The 27,065-nt window shown below is 36.4% G+C and overlaps 1 protein-coding gene and 1 non-coding gene across 11 annotated transcripts in view; both read left to right on the top strand.

The window, feature by feature from the left end:
* Positions 1–27,065, top strand: part of DMXL1 (Dmx like 1) — a 172,803-nt gene that overhangs the window by 64,186 nt on the left and 81,552 nt on the right. For 9 of the 10 annotated variants that reach the window (XR_004266599.1, XM_032272232.1, XM_032272139.1 and 6 more), the window contains 9 exons: positions 5,755–5,844; positions 6,460–6,562; positions 6,766–6,885; positions 7,171–7,392; positions 8,624–10,306; positions 12,400–12,507; positions 23,832–24,001; positions 24,515–24,612; positions 26,244–26,409. Coding sequence is in view for 9 of the 10 variants with exons in the window: in XM_032272232.1 (XP_032128123.1) it covers positions 5,755–5,844; positions 6,460–6,562; positions 6,766–6,885; positions 7,171–7,392; positions 8,624–10,306; positions 12,400–12,507; positions 23,832–24,001; positions 24,515–24,612; positions 26,244–26,409 (2,760 nt within the window). In the remaining variant the exon portion in view is untranslated. The remainder of the gene's footprint in view (positions 1–5,754; positions 5,845–6,459; positions 6,563–6,765; positions 6,886–7,170; positions 7,393–8,623; positions 10,307–12,399; positions 12,508–23,831; positions 24,002–24,514; positions 24,613–26,243; positions 26,410–27,065) is intronic. The other variant, XM_032272420.1, reaches the window with a different exon arrangement.
* LOC116554157 lies at positions 818–924 on the top strand. Its single transcript, XR_004270086.1, has one exon. It is a non-coding gene; the product is annotated as a U6 spliceosomal RNA (small nuclear RNA).

Here is a 27,065-nt window from a genome sequence, read left to right as displayed (position 1 = left end):
GTATATAGATCATACATGGGATTCAGAAGTAGATCCAGAGAGACCAATTTAGGAACCAATAGTCTAGGAGAGAGAAAAATGGGGCTTAGAATGTAGCAAGTGGTAACAGCAGAGATGATAAGAATGGCCAAATTGTAGATGTTGTTATAGAACATTGAATAGCTAGGAATGGTGTGGATACGGTATGTGTGTGTGAGATATGGATATGGTATGGTATGTGTGTGAGAAAAAAGAGGACTCCAAAGGTTTATGATTGACTATAAGGAAGAATAGAATTGTTGTGAATTGAGATGTGGAAGAATGTAGAAGTAGCCAGTTTTGAGGGGCAGGGAAATTCAAGAGTCTGACTTTGGCCATGTTAATTTTGAAATGACTGTTTGACGTCCAAGATACATAGTAGGCTAGCATCTGGAATTCAGTGGGAGGTCTGGCCTGAAGATATACAGTGGTTGTCAGCATAAAAATTTAAGGTTGTGGAAGTGGATAAGATCGTTGAGGGTGAGACTATAGTTAGAAATGATAGGCCAGGAGTGGTGGCTCACACCTGTAATCCCAGCACTTTTGGAGGTCAAGGCAGGCAGATCGCTTGAGGTCAGAAGTTTGAGACCAGCCTGGCCAATGTGGTGAAACCTCATCTACTAAAAATACAAAAATTAGCCAGATGTGGTGGCAGGCACCTGTAGTCCTAGCTACTCGGGAGGATGAGGCAGGAGAATCAATTGAACCTGATTGACAGAGTTTGCAGTGAGCCAAGATCACAGCACTGCACTCCAATTCTTAAGATACCATCTTAAGAAGGGATAGAAAGATTGAATGTGTGCTCACTTCAGCAGCACATAGACTAAAATTGGAATAATACAGAGAAGATTAGCATGGTTCCTGTGCAAGGATGACATGCAGATCTGTGAAGTGTTCTGTATTTCTCCAGAAGAGGCTGGGGACCTATATTCAACATCCTAAAATAAAAAAAGTCTTCAACCAAGAATTTCATATTCAGCCAAACTAAGCTTCCTAAGTTAAGAAGAAATAAGATCCTTTTTAGATAAACAAATGTTGAGGGAGTTTGCTACTACCAGACCTGCCTTACAAGTGGTCTTGAAGGGAGTACTAAATATTGAATGGAAAGATCACTACCACCTAATATAAAAACACACTTAAATACACAGACCAGTTACACTATAAAGCAACCACACAAACTAGCATAATTACCAGCTAAAAACAATAAAAATCCACACATATCAGTACAAACTTTGAATGTTAACAGGCTTAATGACCCACATAGAAGGTATAGGTGGCAAGCTGGATTTAAAAAAAAGGCAAGACCCAATGGGATGTGGTCTTCAAGAGACCCATCTCACATGTAATGATACCCATAGGCTCAAAATGAAGGGATAGAGAAAAAATCTACCAAGTAAATGAAAATCAGAGAAAAGCAGGGTTGCCATCCTGATTTCAGACAAAGCAGAGTCTAAACCAACGAAGATTTTAAAAAAGGCAAAGAAGGGCATTACACAACGGTAAAGGGGTCATTCAACAAGAAGACCTAACTATGGTAAATATATATGCAACCAATACAGAAGCACCCAGATTCATAAAGCAACTTCTTAGAAACCTACAAAGAGACATAGACTCCCACACAATAATAATGGGAGACTTCAGCACTCCACTGACAGTATTAGACAGATCATCGAGGCAGAAAGTTAACAAAGATATTCAAGACCTGAACTCAGCATTGGACCAAATGGATCTGACAGACCTCAACAGAACTCTCCACCCAGAACAACAGAATGTATATTCCTTTCATTGCCATGTGGCACATACTCTAAATTGGACCACAGAATTGGACATAAAACAATCCTCAGCAAATGCAAAAGAACCAAATCCTACCAAACACTCTGTTGGACCACAGAGTAATCAAAATAGAAGTTAACATTTTAAAAATAGCTTCAATCATACAATTACATGGAAATTAAAAACATCTCCTGAATGACTTTTGGGTAAATAGTGAAATTAAGGTAGAAACTAAGAAGTTCTTTGAAAGTAATGAGAGTAAAGATATAACATGCCAGAATCTCTGGGACACAGCTAAGGCAGCGTTGAGGGAAATTCATAGTACTAAAATGTCTACATCAAAAAATTAGAAAAATCTCAAATTAATAACCTAACATCACAACTGAAAGAATTAGAGAAGGAAAAACAAATCAACCCAAACCTAGCAGAAGATGAGAAATAATCAAAATCAGAGATGAAGTGAAGGAGATCAAGACACAGAATACCATTCAAAAGATCAACAATTCCAGGAGTTGGTTTTTTGAAAAAATTAGTAAGATATGTTGCTAGTTAAGCTAATAAAATAGAGAGAAGATCCAAATAAACCCAATTAGAAATTACCAAGGGGATGTTACCACTGACTAAAGAAATAAAAACAATAATCAGAAACTACTATGAACACCTCTATGCACACAGACTATAAAACCTACAATAGATGGATAAATTCCTGGACACATAGCCCCTCCTAAGACTGATCCAGGAAGAAACTGATTCCTGGAACAGACCCATGGGATCTCTGAAATTGAATCAGTAATAAATACCCTACCAGCAACAACAAAAGAAAGCCCAGGATCTGAGAGATTCATAGCTGAATTCTACCAGATGTACAAAGAGCTGGTACCACTCCTACTGAAACTTATTTCAAAAAATTGAGGAGGAGGGACTCCTCCCCAACTAATTATTTGAGGCCAGCATTATCCTGATACCAAAATCTGGCAGACACACACACACACACAAAAGAAAACTTTAGCCCAGTATTCTTTATGAATATCAATGCGAAAATCCTTGAAAAAATACTGGCAAACCAAATTCAGCAGCACATCAAAAAGCTAATCCACAGTGATCAAGTAGGCTTAATTCCCGGGATGCAGGTTTTGTTCAATATAGGAAAATTAAGTGTGATTTATCACATGAAGAACTGAAGACAAAAACCACATAATTATTTCAATAGATACAGAAAAGGCTTTTGATAAAATTTAACATTCCTTCATATTAAAAATTCTTAGTAAACTAGATATTGAAGGAACATGCCTCAGAATAATAAGAGTCATCTATGCCCAACTCACAGCCAACATAATACTAAATGGGTGAAAGCTGGAAGCATTCCCCTTGAAAACTGACACAAAACAGGGATGCCCTCTCTCACCATTCCTACTCAACACAGTATTGGAAGTGCTGGCCAGAGCAATCAGGAAAGAGAAAGAAATGGCAGAGAGGAAGTAAAACTATCACTGTTTGAACATGGCATGTTTCTGTATCTAGATAACCCTGTGTCTCGGCCCAAAAGCTCCTAGATCTGATAAACAACTTCAGTAAAGTTTCAGAATACAAAAATCAATATAAAAGAAAACACTAGCATTCCTGTACACCACCAACAGCGAAACCAAGAGCGAATTCAGGAAGGTAGTCCCATTCACAACTGCCACAAAAAGAATAAAAACCTAGGAATACAGCTAACCAAGGGGGTGAAAGATCTCTATAATGAGAATTACAAAACACTGTTCAAAGAAATCAGAGAAGACACAAACACATGGGAAAAACATCCTATGTTGATAGATAGGAAGAATCAGTATCATTAAGATGGCCATACTGCTCAAAGGAATTTACAGACTCGATGCTGTTCCTGTCAAACTACCAACAACATTCTTCACAGAACTAGAGAAACCTTTTTTAAAAAATCATAATGGAACCAAAGAAAAGAGCCTGAGTAGCAAAGGCAATCCTAAACAAAAAGAACAAAGCTTTGAGGTATCATGTTACCTGACTTCAAGCTATACTACAGGGATACAGTAACCAAAACTGCATTGTACTGGTACAAAAACAGGCACATTGACCAATGGAATACAGTAGACAACCCAGAAATAAGACCACACGCCTACGACTGTCTGATCTTTGACAAACCTGACAAAAACAAGCAATGGGGAAAGGATTCCCTATTAAATAAATGGTACTGGCAGAATTGGCTATCCATATGCAGAAAATTGAAACTGGATTCCTTCCTTACATCATATATGGAAATCAACTCAAGATGGATTAAAGACTCAAATGTAAAACCCAAACCTCTAAAAACTGTGGAAGACAACCTAGGCAATACCATTCTGGGCATAGGAATGGGCAATGATTTCATCACAAAGACATCAAAAGCAATCATAACAGAGTAAACAGACAACCTACAGAATAGGAGAAAATATTTGTAAACTGTGCATCTGAGAAAGGTCAATATCCAGCATCTATAAGGAACTTAAACAAATTGACAAGAGAAACACAACTCCATTAGAAGGTGGGTAAAGGACATGAGCACTTTTCAAAAGAAGACGTACATGTGGCCAGCTAACATGGTAAAAAGCTTAGTATCACTTGATTATTAGAGAAATCCAAATCAAAACCACAATGTAATACCATCTTAAACCAGTCAGAAGGGCTGTTATTAAAATGTCAAAAAAATAACATGCTGGTGCGGTTGCAGTGAAAAGGGAGCACTTATACACTATTGATTGGAGTGTAAATTAATTCAACCATTGTGGAAGGCAGTACTGTGCTTCCTCAAGGAGCTAAAAACAAGAACTGCCTTTCAACCCAGCAATCCCATTACTGGCTTTATAACCAGAGGAATATAAATCATTCTATGATAAAGGCACATGCATGCAAATGTTCATTGCAGCATTATTCACAATAGCAAAAACATGGAATCAACCCAAATGCCCATTAGTGACATATTAGATTAAGAAAACGTGGTATATATGCACAATGGAATACTGTGTAGCCATAAAAAGTAATGAAATGTATTTTGCAGGAACATGGGTGGAGCTGGAGGCCATTATCTTTAACAAACTAACACAGGAATAGAAAACCAAATACTGCATGTTCTCACTTATAAGTGGGAGCTAAATGATGAGAACTCATGAACACAAAGGGAACAACAGACACTGCCGTCTTCAGGGTGAAAGGTGGGAGGAGGGAGAGGATCAGAAAAAATTATTGGGTACTAGGCTTAGTACCTGGGTGATGAAATAATCTGTACAGCAGAGCCCTTGAGTTTACCTATATGACACAGTTGTTTATGTACTCCCAAACCTACAGTGAAAGTTAAAAAACAGAAAGATTGAATGCTGGAACACTCTGTTAAAAGTAGGGTGGAAATAAAAGGGTGAATGTGGTATATAATGGAAGCCTAATGAAAAAAATTTTTCAAAGAGGGAAAAGGAATGATCACCAATGTCAAATACTGCTGATAAAGTATGACAAAGATATGAAAACCGACCACTGAATTAAGCATTGTGACCTTCACTAAAGCAGTCAGGACATGAATGGCTCAAGAAATCAGCATATTTGAATAGTATGTAATCTTGTTTCTTTAGCTGTATCCTCCCTAACTCAGAATTAATGCTTAAAAAGCCCTAATTCTTAGAACATTTCCAGGAGATTGAAATCAGTTTTTCACACTTACATGTATAATTTTTTTTCCTTAACAGTTTTCAGGCATTGCTTTTGTTTATCTCCATACCAACTGAGCTGTAGTGCTTTTTCATTTGTATGTTAATTCCTATTAAGACTAGAGACCTAAAATTGTTATAGTTGAAAGGGACTATGGGCCCACTTGAATTTTATTATTATTTATCTGGTATGTCTGATATTTTGTTACTTACTCTTAATTGCATATGAATTTAATTATTTAGTAAATTATCAATTTTTTAAAAAAAACAGAAATATGTTGGTGAAGTCTTTGACATCGTCAGTCAACAATCAACAGCCAGGCCAGGATGCATTATTGCATTAGATCCTATTACCAAACTTGTAAGTATTAATTTTTTTGGGAGGGAGGTATATTAAAGAGTTTATGAAAGCATTTTGCATACAATCCATATATTGATAGAATTTGTTAATTTGCTATATAATTACAGGTAAAGTAGATTCAGTAATTAACTCATCACTTAATAGGTAACATACTATTGTACATTTTACTTTCTAGACTTCAAACTAGAAAATGAATTATAGTCTTCATTACTATATTCACAACCAAGTAAATTTTAAAACTTTGACTCTTAAACACATTACAAATATTAGCATTATGTTACCATTAGATTTAATAAAGTGATGTTAGGTTCCTCATCCATGGCTATGAAAATCACTGAAAAGAAAAGTACGTTGCAATTTGTGGCTAAATAAAAGACATTGGTGGATATTATTTCTTACTTATAAAGACTCATTGTAATGAAAGTAAATCATTTTTACCTAAATTTTTTATTTTCATCTGTTTAATCTAATGGAGGTACCATAGACTTATATTCTGCTGAACTTTTGACTTCTTATTCCACCTTTAAATATCTCATTATGAAGTATTATGTTTCTGGCTATTTAGCACTAGGTAAATAACATATGTCAATTACGTTGGTATTTATTTACATTCAGCATGGCAGAAAAACCCAACTGCTTCATGTTTTTCAAGAAGACTTCATTTTGAATAACCTTGAGAAGAAAAGTCTTGGTAAAGACAGCATTTTATCTAATGCAGGTAAGGAAGAATTATTTATGTTTATGTAATGAGAAATACTATGTACTGTATGTTAGGCAGTTAACAAAGATGAATTCGTAAAATGTTTTACATTGTTTATTTGAAGTAAAAATTGTTCGGGGTAGGTTATTTAAACTTGGCATATTTAGCAAGTTGTCTCTTTTTATACATGTTAACAGTGAAAATATCATTAATACCAACAGGCAGCTCACCTAATGGATTTTCTGAGAAGTTCTACCTAATTGTAATAGAGTGCACTCAAGACAACCGTTCATTATTACACATGTGGAATTTACATCTAAAGTCAATTCCTGTCTCATTGGGTGAGTCTTGTGTGTGTGTTTGTGTGGATGTGTATAACTTTAGGTATAAGTTAACAGATTACACAAAATTAGACAATTTGGGTCATATTTCTTAAAGCCATCTCAAGTGGTGAAAGCTGTAGATTATTCAATTAATTCAAAAAGCTTTTTCTTATTTTCTGTAAAGAATCATACTAATGTGTTTACTATTTTATCGTTTATAAGGCAATTTTGGATTGTGAAATGTAGCAGTTGTAATATTTATAGGGTTCCTCTGCCTCAGTTTTTGGTTCTTATGTTTTATAGAAGAAAAAGTAGATACAAAATTATCTGAAGCAGTTTGGCAGCCAGAAGAACATTATTCTTCTTCTCCAGAGAAGATCCCATCTCCATTTTCACAAAAGTATGAGGCTTGCAGAGCAAATCTCCAGAGTACAAGCAAGTTGACTCTGTTTTCAGAAATGGTTTATAGCCAAGAATTGCATTTGCCAGAAGGAGTTGAGATAATAAGTATTAAGCCATCAGCAGGTTTGTAAATTTTATGAAAGACTAATTTTGTAACACATGAGTATTTGCCAGGTATTTAAAAATAGGTGCTGCACTACCTCTTAAATCCACACAGAACCAGAAATGGAAATAATATATTCAAGTACCCTAAATTGAAGACTTATATTTCTCATTATGTTTTCAGATTACCCTGACATTTGTCAGCCAGTTCTAATCTTAAATATTGATTTCTAAAACAAATTTTCTTTGTCTTTTTGGGACAGTTTTTGACAGTTTCTAGAGCAAAGATGGCAACTAAGTTGTACCTTATTTGCAGACTTTGATGGTATTGGCAATAGTTGCCTGGAGCCGTGATTCTGAGTGTTTGGTTTCTGCTATATATTTATTATCCTTATTCTAAAGCAGTGGTTTTCAAAGTGTCCCCAGGCCAGCAGCATCAGTGTCCTGGAAACTTGTTAGAAATGAAAATTCTTGGGCCACCCTGGGTTACTGAATCTCAAACTTTGGGATGAGGCCCAGTGGCCTGGTCTTACAAACCTTCCAAGTGATTTTATGAATACAAAAGGTCAAGAACCTCTGTTCTGGAGTATCAAGAACACTAATCAGAAATAAAAATCAAGGTCCCTGTTTTAGGAAACTAATAGTACATGATTACTTTAAGCCTAAGCAAATGTTAAGTTCCAGTTAGGAATTTTCTCAGCATCTGTTATATCAAGTATACCTCAATTATAAAGGGCCCTGTAAAGTGACCATTTAGTACTTAAGTAAACATGGACCATTCACATTTATATTGAAAAATGTGAAAGAGAAGGAGCCAGTGAGTGTTGACAAATTTTTTTTAAATGTACTGATGACTTTAAAATTAGATTTATAAGGTCTAAAACCAGCAAAGAGTTGTGAAACAAATTCTGGATTAAGAATCAGAACTAGAGTTCAAGTTTTTAAATTCTGCCTATGACTAGTTGTTTGATTTAGGCCCAAGATGTTTAACCCATAAAATGCAGGAATTGAAGTAAATTATCTCAGTGTTCCCTTTCAGCTCTAGGTTTTGGTGATGCTTTCTTTTTATATACCTTTCTGATGTCACTAAAAGCCTCTTTCTTACTATTCTTGCTGCCCCTTCTTAACCTAAATAAATATAGTCTGTCATGTTCTTAACAGTAATTAATACAAAGAGACTAAAACCTTTAGTTAAAAAACAGAAGTATTTAACCAAATTTGATGTTTTGTTAATGGATTATTTTTATTTTAGGACATCTAAGTTCATCTTCTATATATCCTGCATGCAGTGCTCCTTATTTATTGGCAACTTCATGTTCAGATGAGAAAGTAAGATTCTGGAGATGCAGAGTAACAGATGGAGAATCTGCTACATCAAAGAATGGAAAAATTGATCTTGCATACATTTGGGAAGAATGGCCATTACTTATTGAAGATGGACTTCAGAGCAATAGTAGTATAACTGTACCTGGTAGACCTGTAGAAGTTAGCTGTGCGCATACAAATCGTTTAGCAGTAGCTTATAAGCAGCCTGCATCTAATAGTAGATCTTCCCAGGACTTTGTGATGCATGTAAGTATTTTTGAATGTGAGTCAACAGGAGGTTCATGTTGGGTCCTTGAACAGACAATTCATTTAGATGAGTTAAGCACAGTATTGGATTCTGGCATTAGTGTTGATAGCAATTTAGTGGCCTATAATAAACAAGAAATGTATTTATTTAATAAAGAGAATATCACGTCAAACACAAAGCATTTAGTTCACTTAGATTGGATGTCTAGAGAAGATGGTTCTCATATCCTGACTGTAGGAATTGGATCAAAACTTTTTATGTATGGACCCCTGGCTGGCAAAGTACAAGAACAGACTGGTAAGGAAAGCCTCGCATTTCCCCTCTGGGAGAGTACTAAAGTTGTGCCCCTTTCTAAATTTGTACTGTTACGAAGTGTGGACTTGGTTTCTTCTGTAGATGGCTCCCCACCTTTTCCTGTTTCTTTATCGTGGGTCCGGGATGGCATCCTTGTGGTAGGAATGGACTGTGAAATGCATGTGTATTCCCAATGGCAGCCATCTTCTAAACAAGAACCTGTTATAACAGATTCATACAGTGGGAGTACTCCATCTATAACAAGTTTAATAAAACAGAGTAACTCCAGTTCTGGGTTACATCCTCCAAAGAAAACTCTGACTCGATCCATGACCAGTCTTGCACAGAAAATCTGTGGAAAGAAAACTGCATTCGATCCTTCTGTGGATATGGAAGATTCAGGTCTTTTTGAAGCAGCTCATGTACTTTCCCCGACTCTACCTCAGTATCATCCCTTGCAGCTTTTGGAACTCATGGATCTTGGTAAAGTTCGGAGAGCCAAGGCCATCTTGTCACATCTTGTTAAGTGCATTGCTGGGGAAGTTGTGGCTCTGAATGAAGCTGAATCTAATCATGAACGCCGCCTTCGGTCTCTCACAATCAGTGCTAGTGGAAGCACTACCAGAGACCCCCAGGCATTCAACAAGGCCGAAAATACAGATTACACAGAAATAGATTCTGTTCCTCCACTTCCTTTATATGCATTACTTGCGGCGGATGATGATAGCTGTTACTCATCTTTGGAGAAATCTAGTAATGAGAGTACCTTAAGTAAATCAAACCAGTTGTCAAAAGAAAGTTATGATGAGCTTTTTCAGACCCCACCTCTAATGACTGATATTCATATGTTAGAGACAGATGAAGAAAATACAAAGCCTAGAGTTATCGACCTTTCACAATACAGTCCAACTTACTTTGGACCTGAGCATGCTCAGGTTCTTTCTGGCCACTTACTTCATTCTAGTTTACCAGGACTCAGCCGGATGGAGCAGATGTCTTTGATGGCCTTAGCAGATACAATTGCAACTACAAGCACTGATATTGGAGAAAGCAGAGACAGAAGCCAAGGTAAAATCAAAATCCATACTGATAACAAATTTTACTTATTTTCATAGAAAATAATTTTAAATAATTTTTATTAAAATGATAACATTAGCTAGGCACAGAGGCTTATGCCTGTAAATTCAGCTCTTTGAAAGGCTGAGGCAGGAGGATCACTTGAACCTACGAGTTTAAGACCAACCTAGGCAACAAAGTGATACCCCCATCTCTATGAAAAGCAAAAAACTAGCCAGGTATGGTTCCTCACACCTATAGTCCTAGTGACTCAGGAGGCTGAGGTGGAATGATGCATGAGTCCAGGAGGTTGAGACTGCAGTGAATTGATTGTGCCGCTGCACTACAGCCTGGACGGTAGAGCAAGACCCTGCCTCTTAAAAAAGTATCGTAAAGGTTTTTTTTGGAAACATCTTTGCTACCTTTAATAGTACATATTAAGGGTTTGCTGTTTATGATAGTTTTGGTGGGGGGAGCGTGGTGGTAGCTAACCGAGACTATCATAAACAGCAAACCCTTAATATGTGCTATTTATCCCATAAATGATAGTACTAGCAGGCTAGGCACGGTGGTGCATGCCTGTAATCCCAGCATTTGGGGAGAGCAAGGCTGGTGGATCATGAGGTCAGGAGTTCCAGACCAGCCTGATCAACATGGTGAAACCCCATCTCTACTACAAATAGAAAAATTAGCCAGTGTCCCAGCCACTCAGGAGGCTGAGGCAGGAGAAGCGCTTGAACTTGGGAGTTGGAGGTTGAATTTGGAGGTTGCAGTGAGCTGAGATTGCACCACTGCACTCCAGCCTGGACAAGACTCCAACTCAAAAAAAATTATAGTACTTCGAGTAAGTGTACAAAGACTCATTATGCCAGTCATTTTTACTAATTGTCTGTTTAATAATACAAAAGATCCAACTGAATCTTTTTGAGTTTAGTAAAACTTAACAGATTCTTATTAAACAATTATTTTAGGTACCTAAAAATAAAAGATGGTTTCTGGTTTTTTTTCCTCATTTTGTAATAATCCACTATTAACAATTATAATTTGGTTTTTAAAACGTTGAGGTTTTTTTGTTTTTTTTTTTTAAATAAGCATTAGTGTATACTCCTGCCTAGAAAAGCATAATATAATTAGGTCTTTTCCTCATCCAGAGAGCATTAAAAAAACAAACAAACAAAAACCACTGAATTATGAGCAGATTCCCATCAAATCTCAAGTTCTGAAATGAACAAATTGAGCCTTGTGGGCCATATATGTGTCAGTATACCTTTGAGCTAAGCTAGAAAGGAAAGTGTATGGTAAATTTAATGTAGTAATAAAATTTAAATTTAAGAAAAAAACAAGTTGGTTGTGAATCTTGACACTTTAAGAGATATTACTAGTAGATACTATTTTTGATGTGAATACGTTATAGGTGTTTTATGCTTTTAGTTTTTGCTTCAAGGAAAAAATATCAAACCCTCCCACCATGGAACTATTTCTTCCAGTGTTAACAGCAGATTACTGGGGTGGGTGTATGATTTGAATAAATCGTATTGATTAAAAATATTCTTATACGTGTACCACAGAGAAGGTTAAACTATTCAAAAATCAATCACATTTTAATTTAAATAAGATTTCGGTCAGACTTATTGAATACTCTATAAATACATGCAATTTTAATGTGTCAAATTACCATTTAAAAAATTTTCTAATGAGAATTTGGCTTAGCAAGGTGACTCATGCCTATAATCCCCAGCACTTTGAGAGGCTGAGGCAGGCAGATCACTTGAGATCAGGAGTTCAAGACTAGCCTGGCCAATGTGGTGAAACCCCATCTCTATTAAAAATACAAAAATTAGCTGGGTGTGGTGGCATAATAGATTATATTTGTAAATCTATAAATAGATTATAAAGAGTTTCGTAGAGTCTCTTTATTCTTTTTCCAATTGTTTATGTTATTTTTTTCTTTCATGTGAAATTGTTTAGAAAAAAAGAAATGTTAGAAAATATTTAAGACTGATAACTTTTTTTTTGGTCAGGTTAAGAATGTTATGTGCCTATATTTGTTGTTCGTTTGCTTATAATTTTTTTTAATACATTGTTCCCCCTTTCTCCCGTTGCAGGTGGAGAAACTCTTGATGAATGTGGGTTAAAATTTCTTTTGGCTGTTCGACTCCATACCTTTCTTATAACTTCCCTTCCAGCCTATCGAGCTCAGCTTCTTCACCAAGGTGATTTTGATAGTAATTATTAAAGGGAAATAAAGCAACTAGAAAATGAGAGACTTGTGAATTTTTAAACTTGTTTTTTGCCCAGACATGATCATGATGACAAATTTGACACATTTTAAGTTTCCTTTATTTGTTAAAATGTTTATTTCCTCATAATCTTCTTTGCTTAAAACATTGGAATTTTTAATGGTAGACAAAAGGAGTTAATGAAGAAACGGATACTGGGAAATTGGATATTCTGTGTTATGTGTTTAAATACATGATATGTTCCAGGCAAATTAGTATTGTTTCTTTAGATTGTCTTTTTTCTCCTTTGATATTTACCTAAAGTCAGTTTTTCTGCCAAACTTTTAATAATATTTTTGTTATAATACATTCTCAAATTTTAAATGTTTCACAAAGAGTACAGAATATTGAAAGTGTAAATTTACCCACCCTTAAAACTACTGATTAATATATGTATTTGAGATATTAGTTTAGTATATTTCACGTATTCTATATTGAGTGCTGTATTTCAGATTCTGTTACTGTTCTCTTATTTTGAACTATCTTAGACTTTGAACTGTCAGCGTAATTTAATAGATTCTACTGAACGATTATTTTAGGTACCTGAAAATAACGTTGTCTTAGACAGATCAAAGTAAGAGAAATCTCACCTAAGTTCACTTAAACAAAACAGCATGTTTTTTTCACTTCATCTCCCAACAAGTTCAAGAAATAGAGCTGGCTTTCAGCATTCTTGGATCTATAGGTTTAAACAGTGTTATTGGGACTTTGCAGTTTAGCATTTTAGCCTTTGCTCCTTGGTTTCAGTCTTTTGCTTACACCTTTTGTCTCTGACTCTTTGCTTCGCTGTCTGTTTTCTTTCTCTCATTTTGCATTTAGCTTTGAAAAACGTAAAGCTGAAAATTCTCAATCAAATTCGTTTTAGTTTTTTGTTTGTTTGTTTATTGAGGTAGAGTCTTGCTTCGTCACCCAGGCTGGAGTACAGCAGTGCGATTTCTGCACACCAGAACCTCCACCTCCTGGGTTCAGGTGATTCTTCTGCCTTAGCCTCCTGAATAGATGGATCTACAGGCACACATTCCCATGCCTGGCTAATTTTTATGTTTTTAATAGAGATGGGGTTTCACCACATTGACCAGGCTAGTCTTGAACTCCTGACCTCAAGTTATCCGCCTGCCTCAGTCTCCCAAAATGCTGTGGATTACAGGTGTAAGCCACCTTACCAGGCCAAATTGTCTTTAAAATTTTTAAATTGTAATTTGACACATTAAAATTGTATGTATTTATGGGGCACAAAGTAATGTTATGATATATGTATACAAAGTGAAATGATTAAATCAAACTAAGGAACATATTCATCACTTCAAATATGTAACATATTTGTGTTAATATTTAAAATGCACTCTCAATAGTATTGAAATAGACAATACACTATTATTAAAGGTAGTTACCATGCTGTACAGTAGATCTCAAAAATGTATTCCTCCTGACTGAAACTTTGTATCGTTTGAACAATGTCTTCCTTCTCCTCCTGACCCTAGCCTTGGACAAACACCATTTTATTCTCTTTTTCTTTGATTTCAGTTGTATTAGGTTCCACACATAAGTGAGATCACGTAGTATTTGTCTTTCTATGACTGGCTTATTTCACTTACTGTAATGTCCTCCAGGTTAATCGTTGTTGTTGCAAATGACAAGGTTTTCTTTTCTTTCTTTTTTTTTTTTTTTTTTTTTTGAGACGAACTTTTACTCTTGTTGCCCAGGCTGAAGTGCGATGGATCTCAGATCCCTGCAACCTCCGCCTCCTGGGTTCAAGCGATTCTCCTGCCTCAGCCTCCTGAGTAGCTGAGATTACAGGTACATGCCCCCACATTTTTTGTATTTTTAGTAGAGACAGGGTTTCTCCATGTTGGTCAGGCTGGTCTTGAACTCCCGACCTTAGGTGAACCACCATGCCCAGCCTCAGATTTCCTTTTTTAAGGCTGAATGTACTCCATTGTATGTACAGGCATACTTCTTTTTATTGTGCTTTGCCAGGTTGTATTTTGCAAATACAGCAGTTTTTACAAATTGAAGCATTGTGGCAACCCTTTCTTGAATAAGTCTATCAGCACCATGTTTCCAACAGCATGTGTTCACTTCACGTCTCTGTGTCTCATTTTGGTAATTCTCACAATATTTCAAACTTTTTCTGTGATCTCTGATCAGTGATTTTTGTTACTATTGTAATGGTTTGGGGGTGCCATGAAGTGTACCTATGTAGGACAATGAATTTAATCAGTAAATGTTGTGTGTGCTGTGGCTACAACACTGATCAGCCATTCCCCTGTACTTCATCTGCTCAGACCTCCCTATTCACTGAGACACAACAATATAGAAATTAGGAGACTGGGCACTGTGGTTTACCTAAAGATTACACCTATAATCCCAGCACTTTGGGAGCCTGAGGCAGGCGGATCACCTGAGGGCGGGAGTTTGAGACCAGCCTGACCAACATGGAGAAACTCCATCTCTACTAAAAATACAAAATGAATGGGACATGGTGGTGCATGCCTGTAATCCCAGCTACTGGCGAGGCTGAAGCAGGAGAATCTCTTGAACCCAGGAGGTGGAGGTTGCGGTGAGCCGAGATCACACCATTGCTCTCCAGCCTGGGCAACAAGAGCGAAACTTCATCTCAGGAAAAAAAAAAAAAAAAAAGAAAAAGAAATTGGGACACTTTAACAATACCACCTTGTCTTCTAAGTGTTCAAGTAAAAGGAAGAGCTGTATCTGTTACCTTAAATCAAAAGCTAGAAATGACTAAGCTCAGTAAGGAAGGCATGTCAAAAGCCGAGACAGGCTGAAAGCTAAGCCTTGTGCCAAACAGTTTACAAAATTGTAAATGCAAAGGGCAAGGTCCAAAGGAAACTAAAAGTTCTACTCCACTGAACACATGAATGATAAAAACGTGAAGTAGCCTTATTGCTTATGTGGAGAATGTTTGAGTGGTCTAGATAGATCGAACTAGCTGTAAGATTCCCCTAAGCCAAATCTTAATCCGGAACAAGGCTCTAACTCTTCTTAATTTCGTGAAAGCTGAGAGAGGAGAGGAAGCTGCAGAATTAAAGTTTGAAGCTAGCAAAGATTGGTCCCTGAGGTTTAAGGAAAGAAGCCATCTCCATAAACTACAAGTACAAGATGAAGCTAGATCTTCTGGATAACATGCTGAAGCTTCTACCTCAGTTAGCACTTGTTTCAGCATGTTATCTGGAAGATCTAGTTCAGATAATTGATGAAGGTGGCTACATGAACAGATTTTTAGAGTAGATGGAACAGCCTTCTGTTGGAAGATGCCATCTAGGACTTTCATAGTTAGAGAGAAGTCAATGCCCAGCTTCAAAGCTCCAAAGGACAGGCTGACTCTTGTTAGAGCCTAATGCAGCTGGTATCTAAGTTGAAGCCAGTGCCCATTTACCACTCTGAAAATCCTGGAGTCTTCAAGAATTATGCTAACCCTACTCTGCCTATGCTCTACAAATGGAAAAACAAAGCCCAGATGGCAGCACCTCTGTTTGCAGCATAATTTACTGAATATTTCCAGCCCACTATTGAGACCTACTATTAAGAAAAAAGGTTTCCTTGCAAAATATTGCTGTTATTAACAATGATCTGTTCACGCAAGAGCTCTGATGCAGATGTAAAAGGAGATAAATACTGTTTTCATTCCTGCTAATGCACATTCATTTTGCAGTCCATGAACCAAGGAATACTTCCAACTTTTAAGTCTTACCATTTAAGAAATACATTTCATAAGGCTATCGCTGCTATAGATAATGATTCCTCTGATAGATCTGGACAAAGTAAATTGAAAAATTGCTGGAAAGACTTCACCATTCTAGATGCCATTAGGGACATTTGCAATTCAACGGAGGAAATCAACATGTCAGCATTACCAAGAGTTTGGAAGAAGTTGATTCCAGTCTTCACAGATGACTTTGAGGGGGGTGAGACTTCAGTGGAAGAAGTAATTGCAGATATGGTAGAAATAGCAAGGGAACGAAAATTAGAAGTAGATCCTGAAGATGTGACTGAATTGCTGCAGAGTTGAGCATGATGACTCATGCCTGTAATCCCAACACTTTGGGATATTGAGGTTGGAGGATGCTTGAGGCCAGGAGTTTAGGTCCAGCTGAGGCAACATAGTGAGACTTCATCTCTGAAAAAAATTTAGGTGGGTTTAGTGACACATGCCTGTAGTCCTAGCTACTAGCTGCTCAGGGGGCTGAATGGAAATATCAATTGAGTCCAGGAGTTCAAGACTTCACTGAGCTGTGATCACACCACTGCACTCCAGCTGGGCAACAGAAGGAGACCCTGTCTAAAAAAAAAGCAAAATTTCAACAGACAAGGAGTTTCTTAAAGGATGAGCAATGAATGTGGTTTCTTAAGGTGGAATCTATTCCTGGTGAAGATGCTGTGAACATGGTTGAAATGACAACAAAGGATTTAGAATATTCTGTAAACTTAGTTGATAGAGCACCAAGAGCATTGGCAGGGTTTGAGAGAGGACTGACTCCAACTTTGAAAGAAGTTCTAAATTCTATCAAATACAATTACATGATACAGAGAAATCTTACATAAAAGGAGGAGTCCATCTATGTGGCAACTTTATTTTCTTATTTTAAGAAATCGCTACAGCCATCCCAGCCTTCAGTAAGCTCTACCCTGACCAGTCAGCAGCCGGTAACATCAAGGCAAGATTGTCCACTAGCAAAGATTATGACTTGTTTGAGGCTCAGATGGTTGTTACATTTTAGCAATAATGTATTTTTAAATTAAGGTATGTACACTCATTTTAGACATGCTTTGCACAGTTAACAGACCACAGTATGATGTAACCATAAATTTTATGTGCACTGGGAAACAAAAAATTGTGTTACTCGTTTTATTGCAGTGTTTGCTTTATTGTGGTAGTCTGAAATCCAACCCATGGTCTCTCCAAGGTATGCCTGTATATATGGCATTTTCTTTGTTAATTTATTGATGGGTACTTGGGTTGATTCGATAACTGAGCTATTGTGAATAAAGCTGCACTTTACATTGGAGTGCAGATACCTTGTCAACGTACTGATTTCACATCCTTTGAATATATACTCATAAGTGGGATTGGTGGATCATGTGGTAATTTTGTTTTTATATTTTTTCTTTTTTCTTCTTTTTAGTTTACTTTTTTCTTCTCTTTAATAAAACGTTGTTCCAGAATAGTTTTAGATATTTGAGGAAACTTCGTACCCTTTTCCATAATGGCTGTACTAATTTATGTTCTCACTAGCAGCATGCAAGGCTCCCCTTTTCACCACTTCTTTTCCAAAACTGTTTTTTTCTCTCTTTTGATAATAGACATTCTAGCAGGTATGAGTTGTTATCTCATTATGGTTTAATTTGCATTTTCCTGATGTTTATAGATGTCAAGTACATTTTTCATTTATCTGTTTGGGCATTCATATATCTTCTTTTGAGAAATATCTGTTTAGGTCATTGCCTCTGTTTTTTTTTTTTTTTCCTCCAGGAGATGGGAGTTTTACTCTGTTGCCCAGGCTGGAGTGAAACTCCTGGCCTCAAGCCATCCTCCTGTCTCAGCCTCTCAAATAGCTGGGACTGCAGGTGTGCACCACTTGTGCCTGACATGCCATTTCTGAATTGAGTTGTGTTCCTCCTATTGGGTTGCTTGAATTCTTGATATATTTTGAATATTAACTTCTTATCAGATATACAGACTGCAAATATTATTTCCCAATCCATGGCTTTTCTCTTCACTCTGCTAATTGTATTTTTTGCTATGCAGTAGGTTTCAGTTTGATGTAATACCATGTGTTTATTTTTGCTTTTGTTGCCTTTGCCTTTGGTGTTATATCCAAAAAAAATTGTTGCCCAGACTGATGTCATGTAGTTTTTCTCGTATGTTTTCTTCTAATAGTTTGATAATGCAAGTCTTATGTTTAAATCTTTAATCAGTTTTGACCTATTTTTCTATATGGTATAAGGTAATGGTCCAATTTCATTCTTCTGCATATGGTTATCTAGTTTTCCCAGAGCCATTTATTGAAGAAACTATCCTTTCTCATTGTGTGTTCCTTGCACCTTTGACAAAAATCAATTGAGTATAAATGCATGGGTTCATTTCCATGCTTTCTGTTCTATTCCATTGGTCTGTTTTGCTGTTTTTATGCCAGTGCCATGCTGTTTTGATTACCTTAGCTTTGTAATATAGTTTGAAATTAGGTAGTGTGGTGTTTCTAGGTTTGTTCTTTCATCTCATGTTTACCTTGGGTATTTGGGGTTTCTTGGTATTCCTAATTAATTTAGGGTTTTTTTTCTGTTTCCGTGAAAAAATGATATCACTATTTTGATATACATGACATTGAATCTGTAGATCATGTTGGGCAGTGTGGACATTTTATCAACATTAATTTTTCCAACCTGAGAACACTGGATATCTTCAATTTATTTGCATCTTCAAATTTCTTTCATCAGTGTTTTACAGTTTTTATTGTAGAGCTCTGTTACCTCCTTGGTTAAATTTTTGTTTGTAATGAAATGGGGTCTTGCTACATTGCCCAGGCTGTTCTTAAACTCCTGAGCTCAAGTGATCCTTCTACCCCACCTCCCAAAGTGCTGGGATTACAGGTGTGAGCCACTGGCCTGGCCAATTTATTTCTAAGTATTTTTTTTGTAACAATTATTAATGGGATTGTTTTGTTTATTTTTAAAATCAGATCAGATAATTTGTTACTGTATGGAAATGCTACTGCTTTTTGCATTTTAATTTTGTATCCTTCAAGTTTAATGTAGTTGTTTATTAGTTCTGTTTCTTTGGTGGAGACTTTAGTGTTTTCTGCATGTAAGATTGTCTTGTTAGCAAACAGTGACATTTTCACTTCTTCCTTTTCTAGTTGGATGCCTGTTTATTTCTTTCTCTTGTCTAATTGCTCTGGCAGGGGTTTCTAGTACTATCACAGTTGAGTAGAAGTTTTGAGAGAGTTCATCCTTGTCTTCTTTCTGATCTTAAAGGAAAAGCTTTCAAATTGTTACTGTAGAGTATGATGTTTAGCTCTGAGCTTGTCATTTATCGCCTTTATTATGTTGAGGTACATTCCTTCTGCACCTAATTTGTTGAGTGTTTTTGTTGTGAAAGGATGTTGAATTTTGTCAAATGCATTTTTTTTGTTTTGTTTTGTTTTGTTTTGTTTTTTGCATATGTTGGGAGGATCATATGGTTTTGTCCTTGATTTTGTTAATGTGAACAGAATGACATTGGTTAATTTGCACATGTTGAGTTAATCTTGCACCCCTGGCATAATTCCTACTTGATCATAGTGAATGATCCTTTTATTGTGCTGTTAATTTGTTTTGCCAGTATTTTGTGGAGGATTTTACATTTGTGTTTATTGGGGATAATGGCCTATAATTTTTTATTTTTTTATTTTTTGTATTCATTTTGCCTGGCTTTGGCATCAGGGAAATGACTGTCCTCATAAAAAGAGTTAGGAACTTTTCTTTCTTCTCCTGTTCTTTGGAAGAGTTTAAGAAGGACTGATGTTAGTTTTTCTTTAAATGTTTAGTAGAATTTACCTGTGATGCCTGTGATGTGATTAGATTCCGGGCTTTCTTTGATGAGAGACTTTTTTTTTTTTGAGATGGAGTCTCACGCAGTGGTGAGATGTCAGCTCTGTAACCTCTGCTTCTGGGGTTCAAGTGATTCTCCTACTTCAGCTTCTTGAGTAGCTAGGGTATTTTTAGTAGAGACAGAGTTTTGCTATATTAGCAAGGCTGGTTTTGAACTCCTGACCTCAAGTGATCTGCCTGCCTCTGCCTCCCAAAGTGCTGCGGTTACAGAAATGAGCCACCATGCCTGGTCTGATGGGAGACTTTATATTACTGATTTATATCCTTACTCAGCATCAATCTGTTCAGATATTTTATTTCTTCATATTTCAGTTCTGGCAGGTTGCCTATGTCTAGGAATTTATCCGTTTCTTCTGGGTTATCCAGTTTGTTGGCATATATGTGCATATTAATCTCTTATGATTATTTGTTTGTGGTATCAGTTGTAGTGCCTCTTCTTTAACTTCTCATTTTATTTGTAGTCTTTTATTTATTTTTTTTATTTTTTGAGGTAGAGTCTTGCTCTGTCGCCCAGGCTGGAATCCAGTGGAGCCTCTCAGCTCACTGCAACCTCTGCCTTCTGGGTTCAAGTGATTCTCCTGCCTCAGCCTCCCAAGTAGCTGGGATTACAGGCTTATTCCACCACGCCCGGCTAATTTTTGTATTTTTAGTAGAGATGGTTTCAACATGTTGGCCAGGCTGGTCTTAAACTCCTGACCTCAAGTGATCCGCCTGCCTCAGTCTCCTAAAGTTCTGGTATTACAAGTGTGAGCCACCGTGTCTGGCCCTTCTGTCTTTTTCTTAATCTTGCTAATGATTTGTCAATTGTATTTATTTTTCCGGAAAACTGACCCTTAGTTTTGTGAGTTTTTTTTCCCTGTCATTTTTCTGTTTTATACTTTATTTATTTCTTCTCTGATCATTATTTCCTTTCTTCTGCTAACTTTGGTCTGAGTTTCTTCTCTTTTTGGTTCCTTGAGGTATAACACTAGGTTTATTTGAGGCCTCCCAGGTTGGGCAGGTCTGTCTAAGGAAATACACAGTGACAGGTGTCCGCCTGCCTGGGTAGGACCTTGGAGTGGTGTTTGAGGCTGAGCCAAGCCACTGTTTGATAAACTCTCTGGTTGGGCAGGTCTAGCCCCTGAGCTTTGCTGAAATTTGCTGTGGTAGGTGTCTACCAGTCTGTATGGGGCTTTGGGGTGAGCTCTGAGGCCAGATGTGGATGTTGGCCATCTAAGGACTGAAGCCAGGTTGAATTTTCTACCATGCTTCTGGAAGCAACCAGCTTGACTTTGCAGGTAGGATATGCCATTGGCTGTTACCTCTAATTGGATGCTACCACTGGCAGTAACACAGAGCTACCACCAAGATCTTGTAGGCTAGTTGCTATAAGGTCTACCTCCTTTCTTTGTTTCTACCCAACCCCAGATGATCTAGTTATGCCATTGCCCACATTGTTTCCCTTGAAGTGAGACCATTGTGAGCTTCCTGGGAAACATTGTAGAACACTGGGGAAGCTCAGTGTCTGACCGTGGCTTTCTTTTCCCACTGTACAAACTGTGGATCTAGGGAATTTTCTTTGTGTAGCACAAATCAACTTGGATGGAAACAGATGATGTGCTCAAAGTGAGACTGTTACTCTTACCCTTCTACTGCAGTTTTTATTTGGTTCTGTGGTCCATGCAGGTGTCTCAGCTCATTCCCAGGTTTGTGGGTAAAATGACATTTTCTCATCTGTGGCTAGTTGCTACTTAAACACTTTGTGTGTGGGGTGTCTGTCTTTGGACTTCTATAACAAATACCTTAGACTGGGTAATTTATAAATAGGAAAAATTTTTTTTTCGTATTTCTGGAGGCTGGGAAGTCCAAGATCAAGGTTCCAGCAGATTTGGTGCTTGGTAAGGGCTTGATTTCCTCCATAGTTGGCACCTTGTTGCCATATCCTCAAATGATAGAAGTGGTGAAAAGGACTAGCTGGTTCTCTTGAGCCCTTTTATAAGGGCATTAATCCCATTTATGAGGGCAATGGCCAGTTATCTCCTTAAGGTTCTTCTTGTTGATGATATTACTTGGGGGGCTAAGTTTCAACATGAAACCTGGAGGGACATAAATATACAAACCATAGCAAGGAATGAAGCCTGAGACTTCTATTCCACCATCGTACTGATGTCTAAATCAAATTATTTAATTATTTATAAAAATATATGGAGAGATAATAGGAATCCAGAAATGATTTATAATAATAGTCCATTCACAACATAGGGTTTTTTTGGCTTTGTTTTGTTTTTAACCTTTCATTTATTTTCGAAGTGTTCAGTGTAGAAGCATTTCACATTGCTTGGCATGGGAGGTGATTCCTTGCTTGGCTTAGGTTAAAAATTTGAGGCCATATATCTCAAAGCCACATCCTACAATTAATCATTTACTTTATGTAGTAATGCTAAACAAAATGTTTTGTGAAAAGTCAAAATAGAAGGTGAGCAATAAATGTGTAGTCCATTAAGTTGAGAGAATCACTGACATAAATGATGCTGTATAAATATAAAAATATCTTACTAATATGGTAACATGGGATAATAATTACTATGTGCCAGATTCTATTCTAAATTTTATAACTATATTATTTAATTGTCAAAACTATGTTATAAGGTAGTTCCATGATTATTTGCATTTTATATACAGATAAATTGAAGCATTAAGAGACAACATAACTTGTCCAAGATTATATTGATATATTAGGCTTGTTCAAAAGTAATTGTAGTTTTTGCCTTTTTAAATGGCAAAAACCACTTGCAGTTACTTTTGTACCAACTTAACAATTGAGCTGGAATTTATTTTTATTTTTGTTTTTGAGACAGAGTTTCACTCTGTCACTGAGGCTGGAGTGCATGATCTCAGCTCACTGTAACCTCCACCTCCCTGGTTCAAGTGAGTCTTCTGCCTCAGCTTCCTGAGTAGCTGGGATTACAGGTACACGCCACCATGCCCGGCTAATTGTATGTTTTTTAAGTAGAGACAGGGTTTTACCATGTTGACCAGGCTGGTCTCAAACTTCTGACCTCAAGTGATTCACCCACCTAGGCCTCCCAAAGTGCTGGGATTACAGACGTGAGCCTGTACAGAATAGTACAGAAGAAGATTTCACCTTCTAGCACCCGGCTAGAGCTGGAATTTAATGTATGCATTCTGATTTTGGGATCTTTGCAGTGCTAGTCCTAATTGATCAACCTGAACTGCTTACTTGATTTTTTTAATTAATTATGTGGAATTACATCCACAAAACAAATGTTGACCAAAGGAAGGTAAAAAGCATCTTTGAAGATAGAAATATATCAACATAAAGTAATGCTTTAAGTGTTTCTCATTTTTTAAAAAGGATCATGGGTAATAGCTGGAGAACAAAAATGCATCAGCACAGTGGAATTTGCCATAAGCATTTTTTCTTTTCCTTTCAAAAAAATACACTATTTCTACAAAACACATATATGCTCATTGGAGTGATACAGTTGTTTGAAGTAGCAAAAATAAAAAAACGGCCCATATTTCTAACCTTAAACTGTGAATCTCATAGAAGTTTACACGTTTATATTGTAAATATAGAACATACATTTCTGATAATCATAGAAGCATACTTCTAATTCTTCTAAATATCATTTTTGACATTTCTGCAGGCCTTTCTACAAGTCATTTTGCTTGGGCATTTCACTCAGTAGCAGAGGAAGAACTGCTGAACATGTTGCCAGCCATGCAGAAAGATGATCCCACTTGGTCTGAACTAAGAGCTATGGGTGTGGGGTGGTGGGTCCGGAATACCCGCATCTTACGCAAATGCATGGAAAAAGTAAGTGTTTTATTTTGGTTTATAAGTGAGTTAATGTTTTTTGGACATTTTTAAAAATGTCATTCCTTATCTTCTCTGCCATTACTCCCTCTTGTTTTTGAAGAAGCAAAAGGCTTTTGAATAGTCCATATTTCATTTATAACATATTTCAAAATATGTTAATATAAAGTTTTGAAATATATATTCTAATTCCCAAGTTTTTAATTGACACATTCACTTAGTAGCATATGTCTGATTTTACAAAATCATATATGTATATGTTTAGAAAAATTTAAAAATAGTACAGAATAACTTCTAATGAAAGGCAGTAGTCTTACTATTTCTTCTCTGTGTCCTTTGAAGCCATCACCATAAGTCACTTTTGTTATTCTACAATGCACATATTATTATTTTACATATTTTTAAAATTTTATTAAACATTCTGTGGATAATATGTGCCAGCCTTGCATATGAAGGAAATAACTTGTTCAAAACTGTTTCTGTGAAATTTTGACCAATATTTTTTGATTATAGGTAGCTAAAGCAGCCTTTTATAGAAAGAATGATCCTTTAGATGCTGCCATTTTTTACCTTGCAATGAAAAAGAAAGCTGTGATTTGGGGATTATATAGGTAGGTAAAAAAAAAAAAAAACTGCTTCAATGTGAAAATCTGGTCATAAGGAGTAAATGTGTGAAGTAAGATTTGTTGTTCTTGATGTAGATTCATGTAGATTCTTATTAAGAGAGAGATTTCATAAGGGAAAGGCCCCAAGTGTTTTTTTTTTTTTTTTTTAGAATGGAAGAAACCTGATGAGGTCAGTTTAATTTGTTTTCAGATTTATCAATCCAGAAACAAAATATTGTTTATTTTAAGAACTTCTTATCATGCTCCTGTGAAACAAAGGTAATGTATTAGTCTGTTTTCATGCTGCTGATAAAGACATACCCAAGATTGGGCAATTTACAAAATAAAGAGGTTTATTGGACCTACCATTCCATGTGGCTGGGAAGGCCTCAAAATCATGGCAGAAGTTGAAAAGCATGACAACAGACAAGAGAGAAGAGCTCGTGCAGGGGAAGTCCTGGTTTTAAAACCATCAAGTCTCTTGAGACTTACTATCATAAAAATAGCATGGGAAAGACTTGCTCCCATGCTTCAGTTACATCCCACTGGGTCCCTCCCACAACACATGGGAATTCAAGATGAGATTTGGGTGGGAACACAGCCAAACTACACCAGATAACTAAACCAGAAACTTATATTTAGGACAGGGAAGAAGATAAATTAATTAGTTGGTGGAATCTGGAACAGGCATCTACCTCTGTGCTATAGGCCAGCCCTACCCCTCAAAACTGCCTCCCTCCTGTAGGTGGGCCTCACCTTCTTTCTGAGCTAAATTCACTTAGAATTTTTCTCCCTCACGTCTGAGCAAGAGTGGTGAACAAGATTATGATAAATAGTTCTTCATTTGTTTTGACTTTATTTCCAGAGGACCCACATGAACAACCACCTTTGGGGGAAAATCATAACAAATGGGTTTTCTAAGAGACTAGATGATTTAGGGTTGTTTTGATTCAAGGCACATTCTTTAGATTTTATCTCTTATCTAGGTAATTTTCAGATGGATAGGGGCGAAAAGTTACTGATGAGTTTCAATGGTGGCACATAAATTAATATAAATTAAACATTTTGCATGGATTTAAAAGTAATTTTCACAGTCCTACTAATGTAGTTTCCTTTGTATTTTGAAAGAAAAATTTTTTGTAATCTCTCTTGAGACTTACATAACAAATGCTTACCTAATACATTTTTTTTTTTAGACAGAGTCTTGCTCTGTCGCCCAGGCTGGAGTACAATGGATCACTGCAACCTTCACCTCTGGGGTTCAAGCAGTTCTCTTGCCTCGGCCTCCCAAGTAGCTGGGATTACAGATGCCCACTACCACACCCGGGTAATTTTTATATTTTTAGTAGAGACAGGGTTTCACCATGTTGGCCAGGCTGGTCTCGAACTCCTGACCTCAGGTCATCCGCCTGTCTTGGCCTCCTGAAGTGCTAGGATTACCTATATGAGCCACTGGTCCCGGCCTACCTAATATAATTTTTACTGGGAAAAGAAGCACATATATAGTAAGTTATGAACTGGCAGATGTTTCTGTTGAGCCTTAGCTGTTAAATCCTAACTTTAGAAAATTGATTCTGATGTAAAAAAATAAAAAAAAATTGTATTCCAAAATTTTCATACCTCTTTTTCCTTTGTAGAGCTGAAAAAAACACCAAGATGACACAGTTTTTTGGACACAATTTTGAGGATGAAAGATGGCGTAAAGCAGCTTTAAAGAATGCTTTTTCTTTGCTAGGCAAACAAAGATTTGAACATTCTGCAGCGTTTTTTCTTTTAGCTGGCTGCCTCAGAGATGCAGTTGAGGTAATGAATAAAATTTAAATAACAAAGAATAGCAAAGTCATCTTTTAAAGCTCTTTAGTGCTTAAATTTTTAATTTTATTAAATTTTTAAATTTCAACTTTATTGCAAATAATACAAAGCTAAATACCTAAAATAACTGTTCATATTTAATAGAAACATTTAAAAATTTGACTGTTAACTTGGATAGTATTTATACAGAATTAAGATTAACCAAATGGTGTTTGTTAGTTGGTAGAGATAGGTAATTGATTTGACTCTTAAGAATATTCATAAACAAGTTAAAAAAATTAAAAGGTTTATGTTATCAGTTTAAACATATTTGAACCCCATATCTATCTCTGTATTATTTGATAAATGTTAGAAAATCCTTAACTGATTATTTCATAGTAAGCCTTAAAAAAATTAGGAATATTTAAGATAAAACGTTTCTGTCTCGAATTGCCCTTTTGCTCAGAGTTTCATACAAGTAATTCAAAATAGCCTTTTAACATGGAGGCTAAAGTCTCCAGGGGCAGATGGAGATTAATAGTAGAGGTTCAAGTCAAAAAATAATGTAGATTGAATTGACGTCATTTAAAGTATCCATTATTTCCTCATTTAGTCTACTTTTTTGCACATAAATATATTTAGTACTAGAAGGTAGATTTGCAAATATT

Source organism: Sapajus apella, unplaced genomic scaffold (assembly GCF_009761245.1).
Source record: "Sapajus apella isolate SASKATOON/1434 unplaced genomic scaffold, GSC_monkey_1.0 scaffold1, whole genome shotgun sequence".
Lineage (NCBI taxonomy): Eukaryota > Metazoa > Chordata > Mammalia > Primates > Cebidae > Sapajus > Sapajus apella.
Note: the sequence above shows the minus strand (reverse complement) of the source record. Positions and strands in the feature narration are given on the sequence as shown.